The sequence below is a fragment of the Myotis yumanensis genome, unplaced genomic scaffold (assembly GCF_028538775.1).
Source record: "Myotis yumanensis isolate MYYU_CA2020_CCGP unplaced genomic scaffold, mMyoYum1.0.hap1 SCAF_9, whole genome shotgun sequence".
Lineage (NCBI taxonomy): Eukaryota > Metazoa > Chordata > Mammalia > Chiroptera > Vespertilionidae > Myotis > Myotis yumanensis.
The window spans coordinates 7,108,919-7,122,913 of NW_027223760.1; the positions used below are offsets into that span (position 1 = coordinate 7,108,919).

At 42.9% G+C, this 13,995-nt stretch overlaps 1 protein-coding gene across 1 annotated transcript in view; it reads left to right on the top strand.

Moving 5' to 3' along the window:
• Positions 1 to 10,616, top strand: part of BLVRA (biliverdin reductase A) — a 58,103-nt gene extending 47,487 nt beyond the window's left edge. Inside the window, exons 6-8 of the mRNA XM_070423741.1 lie at positions 664 to 771; positions 5,765 to 5,936; positions 9,219 to 10,616. Coding sequence (XP_070279842.1) covers positions 664 to 771; positions 5,765 to 5,936; positions 9,219 to 9,468 — 530 coding nt within the window. The 3' untranslated portion in view covers positions 9,469 to 10,616. The remainder of the gene's footprint in view (positions 1 to 663; positions 772 to 5,764; positions 5,937 to 9,218) is intronic.
• Positions 10,617 to 13,995: the final 3,379 nt, after the last annotated feature.

Here is a 13,995-nt window from a genome sequence, read left to right on the forward strand (position 1 = left end):
ACATTCCCGCCCACTCAGTGAGGTGCAGAACAAGCCCAGTACATTCTGCTGTGTTTTCTGTGGGTCTGGGTTAAGCAAAGGTTGGTGAGTATCTTCCAGTGGCCCAGATTTCTCTCTCTGTTTCAATAAAAGTGTAGATCATAGCCACACTTTGCACTTAATTACAAAATAGTTTGGTTTTGTTATGAAATTCCTGGCTTAGATATGAAAAAGCCGTTAGAGCAAAAATTTTTAAATAGTTTTCTTTTAGAATTAAAAAATATAAAATTAAGGTTTTATTTTCCCTCTAACCTAGATAATTTAAAAAGTCATCTGTTTTTTTTCAATTCTTTGAAATAAAGTCTAGTCCTAGCTTCTTTCCTTTAATCTCGACAACCCCTTTTCTTCTTTAGAATTTTATGCTACACCATTCTGATATTTTCCTGATCTCATCTTGCCTTTGAGGCAGGTGGATATAATCTTGCTCTCTTAGATTGTTATTCCTGTTGTAATTTAGAATTGGCACTGCCTACAGCTGGGGTGTTTAAACATGTAGTGGTTCCCAAATTGGTTTTGAGGTCTGTATGTTCTTCTGTGCTGGGGAAACACAGATTCATACTCTGGGATGCACAGCTCTATGCAATTGATGATGATTGCCTTTCTGTTCCATTTTTGTCGTCACAGGGAAAGTCTTGCATGAGGAACATATTGAGCTCTTGATGGAGGAGTTTGCGTTCCTGAAAAAAGAAGTGGTGGGGAAAGACCTGCTGAAAGGGTCTCTTCTCTTCACAGGTCAGTTTTAGGTGGGATCACAGGTCACGTGTAACTGGTGGGGCCAGGATGCCAGATGGTTATTTCCTAGCTCGAGTCTAGAGGGTGAGCTTGGATTTATTTCTACTAAAGACTCTCTGACTGAGGGCAAGTTTAATTTATTTTGCATCTACAAACAGTAAAAATATCTAATTTTTCTTTTCTCAAATGAGACTGAATTGCTTGGTGTGCTTGGGTAAAAAGTGTATTAGAAATCGTAAGCATTGTTATGCCACTGTCCCCTTCTACTAAGCAGAGTTTTGCCTCATGAAATCTTAACAAGCTGGAGATTATTTTTTCACAGGAAGTTGAAAGTGAAACCTCTCTTTTAAAAAAGGATGAAGGGAAAGGTTCTTGGAGAGGAGAATGTCTCTTTGTGGAGCAAATAGAATATGCTAGCCCCCCTTTCCTCCCACAAGTTACTGGGACATTGACTGTGGCCATAATTTGGACCTACAGCACTATATATTTGGCTGTTTACTCTGTCTTGGTAGTTCTTTAAGCACCTCCATTAGTAACAGGAAATGAGCCTCCTGGAGCCGCCTCCTCTTGTAGTCGCCTTTGGATGGACACCTTGTCTTTCCACACCCTTACCTGGGTTCCTTGTCTGGCCACCTCCCCTGAGAGCTTTCATGAAAGAAATAAAACCCTGATACGGCCTGGCATTGCTTTTTCCCCCCATTTCTCAATTGGCCAAAACGTATGGGTGGACCTGGTGATTATTTTGCTGAACATAATAATCAAACAAACCAGTCAGAAAAATACAAATCCAACATGATCTCACTTACTAGTATATGTGGAGTCTAATGATTGATTGAGTAGGTAGTGATTTTTTAAAAAATATATTTTATTGATTTTTTTTACAGAGAGGAATGGTGAGGGATAGAAAGTTAGAAACATTGATGAGAGAGAAACATCGATCAGCTGCCTCCTGCACACCTCCTACTGGGGATGTGCCCACAACCAAGGTACATGCCCTTGACCAGAATTGAACCTGGGACCTTTCAGTCCGCAGGCCAACGCTCTATCCACTGAGCCAAATCGGTTAGGGCAGAGTAGGTAGTGATTTTTAAATTTATCTTTTTTTTGTTTCTATTAAAAAATTTTAATGTAGATATTGCAGGTGTCCCCTTCCCCACCCCCACCCCCTTTGCCCACCTCTACACCCCACCTCCCCAGCCCTTATGCTTCATCAAACTGTTGTCTGGGTCCATGGGAGATATATATATATATATATATATATATATATATATATATATATTCTTTAGTTAATTCCTTTATCTCCTTTAGACAGTCACTCCCACCTACACCCCCCTCAGACGTCAGCCAGTATGTTCTATGTGTCCATGCTTCTGATTCCATTTTGTTCCTTGGTTAATTTTGTTCCTTAGATTCCACCTATTAGAGCAGCCGTGGGCAAAATACGGCCCGCGGGCTGGATCCGGCCCGTTTGAAATGAATAAAACTAAAAATAAAAAAAGACCGTACCCTTTTATGTAATGATGTTTACTTTGAATTTATATTAGTTCACACAAACACTCCATCCATGCTTTTGTTCCGGCCCTCGGGTCCAGTTTAAGAACCCATTGTGGCCCTCGAGTCAAAAAGTTTGCCCACCCCTGTATTAGAGAGATCTTATAGCATTTGTCTTCTTTGACTGGCTTATTTGGCTTAACATAATAATCTCCATGTCTACCCATGCTGTCCCAAAGGATAACAGTTCCTTCTTTTATATAGCCACATTGTGTTAATGTACCACAGCTTTCTTATCCACTCATCTACTGATGGGCACTTAGGCTGTTTTAGATCTTGACTATTGTAAACAATGCTGTTATAAACATGGGGATGCAAAAATTCTGATTGGTGTTTTAGGATTCTTAGCATATATTCCCAGAAGTGGGATCACTGGGTCAACAGACAATTCCATTTTTTAATTTTTGAGGAAACTCCATACTGTTTACCACAGTGACTACTCCAGTCTGCATTCCCACCAGCAGTGCACAAGGGTTCCCTTTTCTCCACATCCTCGCCAGTATTTGTTTCTTTAATTTATTGATAGTAGCCATTCTGACAGGTGTGAGGTGGTACCTCATTGTAGTTTTAATTTGCATCTCTCTGATGATTACTGACTTTGAGCATTTTTTTTCACATGTCTATTGGCCATGTGCATGTCCTCTTTGGAGAAGTGTCTATTCTTGTCCTTTGCCCATTTTTTAATTGGATTGTTTGTCTTCCTGATGTTGAATTGTATATGTTCTTTATATATTTTGGAAATTACTCCCTTATTGGGGGTAATTTATCTTTAACTTTTGGCATTTTAATTATGATTTGTGTTGGTCTGAGTTGTTTAGGATTTTATGTTTGGGACACTCTGTGCTCCCTGAAATTGTATGTGTATTTCCTTCACCAGATTAGAAAAATTTTCCATTATTTTTTTTTCAAGTAGGTTTTGCTGTCTTTCTTCTCTTTCTAGTACCTCTGTGAACCATGTTGGTATGCTTGATGTTGTCCTAGAAGTTTCTTAATCTATCCTTATTTATTTGATTCTTTTTTCTTTTTGCTGTTCAGATGGGATGTTTTTTCTTTGTCTTTCTAAGCTGATTTGAACCTCTGCTTCATTTGTTCTACTGTTGATTCGTGTCCTTCATTTCAGTTATTGTGTTCTTCATTACTCATTGGCTTCTTTTTATATTTTCATTTTTATGTTTATTCTCTGTTGAAGTTCTCAGTGGGTTCATCTCTCTTCCCCTAAGTTCACTGAGCATCCTTATAACTGGTGTTTTGAACTCTGCACATGTTAGATTGCTTGTCTCCATTTCATTAAGTTCTTTTTCTGGAGGTTTTTTCCATTTGGGGCATAGTTCTTTCTCTCCTTACTTATGCTGCCTCTTTGTATTAGGTTGATCTGCTACATTTCCAGTTCTTAGAAGAATGGCCTTATGTGGTACGTGTCCTGCGGGGCCCAGTGGTACAGTCTCCCTGTCACCTGGTTGGGTTCTCTAGGTCTTTCCTTTGTGTGGGTTGTGTACGCCTTGGTGGTAGTTGAGTCTTTATTGCTGTTGTGATGTCAGTGGGAGGGGCTTACCCTGAGGCTGACAGGCAATGGGGAATGTCTGTGGCTACAGCAGATGAGCTGTTGTGCAGGGGCTGGCCCGTGGAGTGGAATTTGTTTTAGCGGGGCTCTGCTCCTGCTGAACCTGCCTTTAGGGTTTGGCATTTGTGGGGCTGGTTGGGTGGTCCTTTGTTTTGTTCTGAACCTGGCCACCAGGTATAGTGTTTCTGGGGCCTTTGCGGGGAAGGGGGGGGGGGGGTTGTAGGGAGGCTCTGGTTCAGGCCAAGGTCGGCCACTGCCTGTGTCCTGCCCAGGGCTACCTGGTCAGAGGTACAAAGTGATCTGCAGAAGGTTGCCAGCTGTGCTTGGCTTGGAGGCACCTGGGAGAGGCCAAGTAGAGAACTGATCCAGCTTCCACTAGTTTCTTGCTTAAGGCAGCTTAGCAATTGGTAATGGGCCTGCTGGGGCCAGATGCGACTTGTTTGGTATTTTTGAACTTTAGAGATATTTCAGGAACATGCACACTGCGACCTGAGGTGGCCAGTCTGTTTGGGAAAGAGGTTGGGGCAGGAGCATGATTTTGGTCGGTCAGGATTCAGGGAATCACCAGGGAAGGGTGATTGGTGTTAAGTAGTTTAGTGGATAGCTTAGATATTGTGCCTGTTGAGCTTCAGGCTGGGTGTGGGGAGGACTCAACAAAGGAACAATGGTGTCCACCAGCACTTCTGTCCTTGTATTGAGCCGCCCTAACCCCTGCCCCTCCAGCCCTCACCCTAAAGTTAGTAAATCCAGCCCCCCGCCCCCGTATGTCCCTGGCACTTTTCATGCTGCTGCCCCCGTGTTGGAGATCAGAACAAATTGGGTTTAAGTAAGTGAGTCTGTGCATAGGTCTCCAATAGCCCTTCATCTCACTCACTGCCATCCCCACAGTTAGAAGTTGTGGGAGCTTTGTTTCCGGGCTCTGAAGCCTTAGGCTGGGGAGCCTGGTGTGGGGCTGGGACTGCTTGCTCCTCAGGGGTTCTCCACAGCTGAGAGAGCCCTCCCATTTCTTAACTCCACAACATGGATGTGGGGCCTGTCCAGACCAGGTCTCTGCCTCTCCCACAAGTCTCCGGTGGCTTCTTCTTTATACCCTTAGTTCTAGGAGTTCTGTTCAGCTACTCTTCAGGTGGTTCTCAATGATGGGTCCTCTGTAATTTTAAGAAAGATTTGGCTTATAGAGCAATGTAATGGATATGAAGTCTTTTAAATCTAGGTTATGTTTAAAATTTAGGCTGAGGAAAAGAGGAGCTGTATCTTGAATAGATATATCACACAGATACTCTTGAATATAATTTTGTTCAGGAAAGTAGATTAAGAAAACACTTACCTCTATGTCAACTTTCTTGATGTTGACATAGTTTCTGGATATTATCGTATTCTTCTCAGTTATCATGAAACTTTTACCTTCTTGCCATGTATACAGATAGTTAGATTGTATATATAGGACCATAAGACTTGAGCTGAATATGTTGATTTCTTACTTCTTCAACTCACTAACTGATGAGAATACTTATGTATTGGTATATATGTGTCTGTGTATAGTATATGTGCACATACATATTAGAAATCTGAAACATTTTTATTAGCCCGTGGACTAGATGGACTGCTGTTTCCAATAAAACGTTTTATTATACTAACAAAACCAAATCTAATAAACAAGAAAAAATAGAGACACTTTTATGAAAGGGTATATATTCAGGCACCTGAGTTTTCATCAGTGTGATTCGTCATCTTGCACCCCCATGTGGTAAGGCGAGGCTGTGCTGTCCTGATCACCAGCCACAGGGGTTACTCCCTACCATACCCATGTGTGTCCCGCCCCTGCTCTCCAGCTGTCAGTCCTTCGCTTCCCGCTTCCCACCGTGTTTGTAATTCCCACAGCTGGCCCATTGGAAGAAGAGCGGTTTGGTTTCCCTGCTTTCAGCGGCATTTCTCGCCTGACCTGGCTCGTCTCTCTCTTCGGGGAACTTTCTCTTGTGTCTGCCACTTTGGAAGAGCGAAAGGAAGATCAGTACCTGAAAATGACTGTGTGCTTGGAGACAGAGAACAAACGGTAGGTTGTGGGAAACCGTGAAGAGAAGGAAACTTAAGGACATTCTCCCGTGTTCATCAGGGTGAATCTAGAGGGAACCTGGTGGGCCTACACCCTTAGCCCCAACCCCAGAAGGGCTGCCTGCTTTTGCTAACAGGACAGTTACTGAGATTTCACGTATATTGCTCTATTTCATCTTCACAGAAGCCTTGAAAGGTAAATAAAACAAACATGATACCCTTGGCTAGTAAGTAAACAGAGACTTACAGAATCTGAGCAGGTTGCCTGAGCCATACAAGTAAGCAATATCAGACCTAGTAGCTTCTGTGGCCTGCATATTTCCCCAAATCCTATATAATAAAAGTATAATATGCAAATCGACCAAACTGTGGAACAACCAGTTGGGGGGGGGAAGAGCCAGCGAGCAGGTGGTTCCAGCCAAGCAAGGCGCATGCCAGTGGGCAGAGGGAGGGAACGGCGATGGGGGAGGGGGGACCAGCAATGGTGGAGGGGCGATGGGGGGGGCAGCACTGTCCCCTAATCAGCCTGTCTGGTTGCCTCCCGCAGAGGGAGGCCAGGTGGCAGCAGTGGCGGGGTGATGGGGGCAGCGCCATCCTCTGATCGGCCGGCCCGGTCACCTCCGCAGTAGGACATCCCCTAAGGACTCCCGGACTGTGAGAGGGAGAAGTCCGGGCTGAGGGACCCTCCCCCCCAGTGCACAAATTTTCGTGCACTGAGCCTCTAGTTTTATTATGAAAGTTTCAGACATATGGTGAGGTTGAAAGAATTTTGCAGTGAACACCCTTACAAATACCACCTAGATCCTGCCATTAATATGTTACCTTGCTTGCTTATCACATGTCCAAAATTCGTCTCTCAGTGTGATCAAAATTTAAGGTTCTGTTTATTTATCATCACATCACACTGTCATACTGTTCCCCAAATATTCTGATTATTTCTCATACCAAGTCTTTTTCAACAAAAACACATTTATAAATTTCCTTTAAAAGTATTTTAGCTCTGTAAAATATTTAAAACAGCTCAGGTTTTAGAGTTCCTATGTGTATTTCCAGGTAGGTGGATCTCTTGGTAGTAAAATAAACTGACCATTGGGTTATTTTAAAAAAAGAGAAAATTATTTTATTTCCTGAGTGAAACCTGATGTCCATTTTAAGGAGTCTCCTCTTTGCTAGGAAAAGGCAGAGGTAACAGAAGACGGTGAAACATGCAGAGCTTGGCTGTACAGCATGTGGAGTGATAGCAGGGTGGCCCGGCTCTGATGCTGGCCATGTGGAATTGCAGCCGTGTCCACTGGCAGGTGCTGTCCCCTGTGTGCAGAGCTAAAGGTAGCTCAGGGTCCTGCAGGAGTGCAGGGAACGGGCACCTGGAGAGGTCAGACCGTGCTACTCAGAGGAGGAGGTGCTGTGCTTGGTCGTGGAGTGGGAATCAGACAGGAAACAAGAGCTGACTCTCATTGCAAAGCATTGGGTGAAGGTTGGGCAGGTGGCAAATGCCACAGTTTTTAATGCATGTAATACTCTCCACCTCACAAATGGCATTTTTAATTTCACCACCATCACCACCACAACGTAGGTAAAGATGTATACTCGTTATTTATTTTTACCGTTAGGAAGTTGAAGTGGAGGAAACACCCTGCCATATTGTATCCCCTCAAATTCTAAGGCTGTGTGTTACATGGAGGGGTCTGAGAAATTCTCTTAGGTAGATTAGAGTATTTGGAGTATCTCAAGTGTTTTTTGTCTGGTGTTAAAGCAGTTAATAAGGAACATTGATATTCATCTTTGTCATCACATTCTGGAATGTTTGTAAAGGCTGTATCATGAGTTTTAAAGCTAGCCACAGGCTGACACTAATATCATGTCACTTGTCATCTCTACCTCACTAAAGCCAACACAAAACAAAATCCTAAAAATCTAGCTATGAAATTAACTGTTTTTTAAATATATTTTTATTGATTTCAGAGAGGAAGGGAGAGGAAGAGAGAGATAGAAACATCAATGATGAGAGAGAATCATTGATCAGCTACCTCCTGCATGCCCTAACTGGGGATCGAGCCCGCAACCCAGGCATGTGCCCTTAAACAGAATCGGACCTGGGACTTTTCAGTCCACAGGCTGACGTTCTATCCACTAAGCCAAACAGGCTATGGCTAAAATTAACTTTTTAGAAGAATTTATACCAACTTTTTGATAGAGTTTATAATAATTATGTATTTTTTTTCATTTGAGTCATAACCAAAAAAATTTCAGTTGATAGATTTGTACACCTTACAAGTTTACTAATTTAATTTAATTACGGTTTACTAGAGTCTTTGCCTGACATGAATGTGAACATCGCATTTATGGGTTGGTGTTGATTCACACATGGATCATGTTAGTGGCTTCCAGAACAGGCAACTTGCTGAACTACAGTTCTTTAAGCAGATGGGTCCCTCCCTGCATGGTTTACTGACCCTGTGGGGTACTGTGCTGTGTGAGGAAAGCCTTTTATCCTGTGCGTGCAGCTCTTGCTTCTGACTCTGCCTGGGAAGATGCTTTGGGATCTGCGAGCCACTTTTCTTTCTCCCCCAAATCTTTCCTTAGTCTGCAGGCCAGATTTTATAAGTAGATATTTTTCCAGGCCTTGTCACTGCACATGAGGAGCCTCTGTCGGTTGTTTCCAGATACAAATTGTTAAGTTGCAGCTATCCTCAAACAGCAGAGTGGCATGGAGCAGAGCCACAGCAGGAGATGGGGAGAAGGGGAGGCATGATCTTCTAAGGCCACAACAGAAGAACTAGCAAGACAGGGATCGTTACTTGAAAACCAGTTGTACAATTGCTAGAATTCACTCATGTTTTTGTCCAGCATGTGCTGGTGTCATGGTCTTCTTTGAGAATGTAATGAAGGAATCCTTTCCCATAAAAATGCACATACGCATGGGCAGAATTTTCACAAAATCTCAGGTGCTTCATGGATTGCCTGTAGTTCCTATCTGTCTCCCCTAGAGGGACCTATAAGACTCAGAGTAAAAACTCCTGAATAATCAAGTGGTGTTCACAAAAAGCATTGCGTGAATTCCCCTGTCTGTGGCAAAATTAAAGGACTGTTTGGCACTAAAGTTGGAAATGATCATCCATGACCTTTGGGAGGCTGGTGGAGGTTGGGTTGCCACCTTAGCCACCTCAGGGAGCAGCAGCTGCAGGAAGGTGGCTACAAAACGAGGACCTGTTCCCGGGAGGCCACAGGCAATCCCTGGTGCCCCTGTGTACTCTCTAACATCACGGTTCTTCTGTTTTTGCAGCCCGCTGACATGGATCGAGGAGAAAGGGCCTGGTCTAAAACGAAACCGGCATTTAAGCTTCCATTTCAAATCTGGGTCTCTGGAGAATGTGCCCAATGTAGGAGATAATAGGAATATTTTTCTGAAAGATCAGACTATATTTGTCCAGAAACTCTTGGGCCAGATTTCTGAAGTGGAACTGGCTGCTGAAAAGAAACGCATCCTGCACTGCTTGTGGCTCGCGGAAGAAATCCAGAAATGCTGTGGCTAAAAGAGAAAAAGAAAGCAGCGGGCTCTTGCGACGTGAAACCATAGTTTGATGTTTATCGAGAGTTGGTTTTACCTCTATTCTTGCAATTAAACACGTCTTGGGGAAAAGGTTTCGCTTATTGTCACTGGTTGTACTGGGCGTGGTATTTGAGAGTAGACATGCCTGTGGTGGGGGTGAGGAAAGAACTCAGCTTGCTTACGCTGATCCAATGCTTTGTGTGCCTGATTGCATTTACTTTTTCCAACCACCCTATTAGAAGGGGATTACCTGGCTTGTTTCCGTTAGTCTATTGGAAAGTCTTGCTTTCAACCCCACTCGGGCACTCCACCACTACAAAGCAGTCCCATGAGCCTTAGTCCCTGCTTTAGGGCATTTTATTTTCTCTCACAAACTTTCACTAGTCGGCTATGCTAAGTACGCGGGTTTCTTAAAATGAATGAGAGGTAGCCACTGCCCCCAGTAACTCACAGTGTCATAAAGGAACCAGTTACATAAACCGGGTCATTGTAATGTAGTAGGTTCAATAAAAAAAGATATATCCCTGGCCATCTGGAAAGGAGTTCAGGGAGATACTGACCATGAATAAGTCAGCTGTGTAAAGCCGAGAGCAGGGCCTTCCTGCAGGGAGCTCACATAAGGAAATAGAAGCAGCCTGGTGAGTGCCACGGGGACACTTACTGGAGGAGGGAGGCCCAGAGAGGCAAGTCTTAGCCTGGAGGACCCTTCAGCCAGGTGAAGGCGCTGGCATGTTATTTATCAGGCAGTGCAGGTGCACTGAAAGGTGTCATTTAATAGGGGAGTGGCGTGGTCAGTTGAGAGCCAACAGATATGTTTGTGCTTTTAGTCTTTGCCCTGTCTGGACTTGTCCCTGATGTCGAGTCAGACTCTGCTGAACTTGAGGACCAATCAAGTCCCAGGAAACTGCTTTTTTGTTTCATCGGAGGTCCTATTGCGTTTTCTTCAAAGCTGGGTTAGCTTTCTTGCTTCTGTAAATCCTCCACCTTGTTTTTTGCCTCCTCCTCACTTGCCATTAACCAGTTCAAAATCTTTGAGGTCATTGATGGAGGCAAACTCTATTTTTTTACCTGTTTATATTATTCCATCACCATAGTACATCAAGGTAAATAAAGCAAATATATTAATTTAAATATTTTAAAGCCTTATGGTTATTCTTATATTTGCCATATAAAATAATTTGTAATAAATATTAGTCAATTTATTTTCTTAGTTAGTTATATACATCAAATGTCCCTTGAGGTCAGGGAATATTATATTGTATTTATTTTTGTATGCTGTGCAGCATCTAGTCTGAGGTAAATATTAAATATTTTATGATTAAAATGTAGTGCAAAAGATTCTCCCATTTGGGTTTGATAATTGCTTTTTTAATATTATTAACCCTACTTGATATTGGAAGTGGGGGTATTCAAAGAAAACCAGAACTGGATGGACAGTAGAGTTGTATAACCAGATTTTATTCAGGACTATTGCAATAGAGGAAAAGAGACCTCAGTATAGGGCTGGACTCAGTTCCACATATAACATGGACTAGTGGGGACTGATACCCAAGGAGCAGGGCAGGGGCCAGTAGATGTGAAATTAATAAGAGGAAACATCGGGTAAGGGGAGGATTCTGGCTAAACCATCTTGATACGATGTCAACCTGATCAGATACCTGGTGTGGGGATGAAGAATTTAATCATATACTAAGGGTGGGGATTTTTACTAAACTGACTAAGATTAGGTGATGAGAACAGACATGGAAGTTCCGGGGTCAAGGCCTAACTGAGAAGAGAGTTTAGAGGAGCCTGGTTCAAGAAGAGACTTTTTCTTTTCTTCTTTTCTCGTCGTGGGCTATGTGATTACTAATCGATACTGATAATCACTTATCTCAAGCTTATTTGTGTTTGGTCAAAAGATAAAAAATAAAAACATCCATTAATTTTACTAATTTTAAAGAACTGCGGAGGAACAAAGAAAGGAAGGTGAGAGAACAACCTAGAGAGATGACGGGCTGGCAGCCTTGCTTACTCTTCTGTGTGCAACTGCTTTTGGGCCTGCTGGAGCCATGCTGGATATACCCACTGCGGCGTTTCCCAAATGCTTCTTCCTCCACAGGCCACTCCCACCCGCTACTTACAGCGTCTCCCCGAGGGTGTCACAGAAGACACCACAAGCATCTCTCAATCATTGGCCCAAAGTGCCACAAGATTGTGGCCTTCATTTTCTCCCTGCCAGAAGGCTCTCCTGACTTCCTTGGAAGGCTGGTGAGTAAATGGGGATTTGAGGTCTGATATTTCAGAACAAAGTAGCCTTTCGATCCAACTTGAAAAAAAAAGCAAACACTTTTATCCAACTGTACCAATGATTATAAGTGTTGGAGTGTCCTCTAGGAGGAAAGTGCCTTAAAGTAGTGCCCTGAACTCCTCTCTTCCCCTCGCCCACTTCTCCCTGGCAGAAGTAACTAACTGGTAAAGCTCACGAAGAGACTAAACGCACAAGTTCAGCGACCATTTTTACACACTTGAACTCTCTGCTTGTCCATGTGGTAGGCTCTTCCTCTGTGGTGAGGTGGCCTGAAGCTTTGAAGAAAAATTAAGTTACTCTAAGACAGGGAAGGTTAGCAAACCCATTTGCCTGTAGACGCCAGCTACATTTCCCAATCAGCTTTAAAAAGAAAAAACTTCATCTCACAGGCAGGATCAGGATGGTGGCATAAGAGGAGGCAGTTTGTCCCCTCCCATGAGCACACCAAATGGACATCTATATTTGGAGCAATTATTACAGAGAGAGAACTGGAGAGTTTATGCTCACACACAAAAGAGCACAGAGAAGACTGAGTAACCACCGGAGCTCTCCAGGATCTGCGGGAAACCACTAAGTGCAGAAGACCTGGTGAGCACCATTCTTTGCGTCCTCCCTGCACTTGGATAACATGAGTTGGATCTCTCTATTCAGGTGCTCTGGCCAACCTGCAAGGGCACCACAGTACATCCCCAGCCACCCCTCCTGAAAAGAGCTCCATCAATAACAAGAGTGTCATAGCAGATGCTATGACATCTCCATCCCATATGGGGCTTAACCCACGGTGTCCAACAGGGTACAGAGGCATGGGTGCACCAGGCCACTGCTGCTCACACCCACGGTGCTGCCCCAGCTGGTGAGCATGCACTACAGCACAGGCACTCACAAGGCTCCCAGCCCAGACCAGGCTCCAGCAGCAGTCAACAAATCAGCAGAGCATGCCTCACACATACACACAAGCCCAGCTCCACCTGGACTCAGAGGAAGCCGGCAAAGTGCCACAGTGCATGGGTCTCGTGGAGCTGCCCTGCACAGACCCCAGTCCCATGGGAGACAATCAAATCAATAGGTATCACCAGTGTAATACCCCAAAACCCACACCATTCTTATACACCAGTAATGAACTCTCAGAGAGAGAAACTAAACAAACCACCCTATTTACCATCGCAATAAAAAATTAAGATACTTAGGAATAAATTTAACCAAGGAGGTAAAAGACCTGTATTCCGAAAACTACAGGGCATTGAAAAAAGAGATAGAGGAAGACATAAACAAGTGGGAGAATATACCATATTCATGGATTGGTAGAATCAAAATAATTAAAATGTCCATATTGCCCAAAGCATTCTACAGTTTTAATGCAATCCCTATTAAAATACCAATGGCATATTTCACAGACCTAGAAAAAATATTTCAAACATTTATATGGAATAAAAAAAGACCCCGAATAGCCACAGCAATCTTGAGAAAGAAGAACAAAGTTGGAGGGATTATAAAACCAGATATCAAGTTTTACTACAAAGCTGCTATACTCAAGACAGGCTGGTACTGGCACAAGAATGGGCATATAGACTAATGGAACAAAAAAAAGTACCCAGAAATCAACCCAAGCCATTATTCTCAATATTTGAAAAAGGAGGCAAGAGGATACAATGGAGTCAAGACAGTCTCTTCAATAAATGGTATTGGGAAAACTGAACAGACACATGCAAAAAAGAAAGAAACTGGACTACAAACTTACACCATACACAAAAATAAATTCAAAATGGATAAAAGACTTAAATATAAGACATGACACCATAAAAATCTTAGAAAAAAACAGGCAGAAAAATCTCAGACATCTCTCATAGCAATGTGTTTACTGATACATCTCCTAGGGAAACTAAGGAGAAAATAAACAAATTGGACTACGTCAAAATAAAAAGCTTCTGCACAGAAAAAGAAACCATCAACAAAATAAGAGAACTTACGGCACGGGAGAACATATTTGCCTATGATACATCTGATAAGGGGTTAATCTCCAAAATTTACAGGGAACTTACACAACTTAAGAAAAGGAAGATAAACAATCCAATTTAAAAATGGGCAAAGGATCTAAATAAACACTTCTCCAAAGTGGACATATAGAAGGCTAAAAGGTGTATGAAAAAATTCTCAAAGTCACTAATCACCGAGAGATGCAAATAAAAACAACAATAAGGTATCACCTCACACCTATCAGAA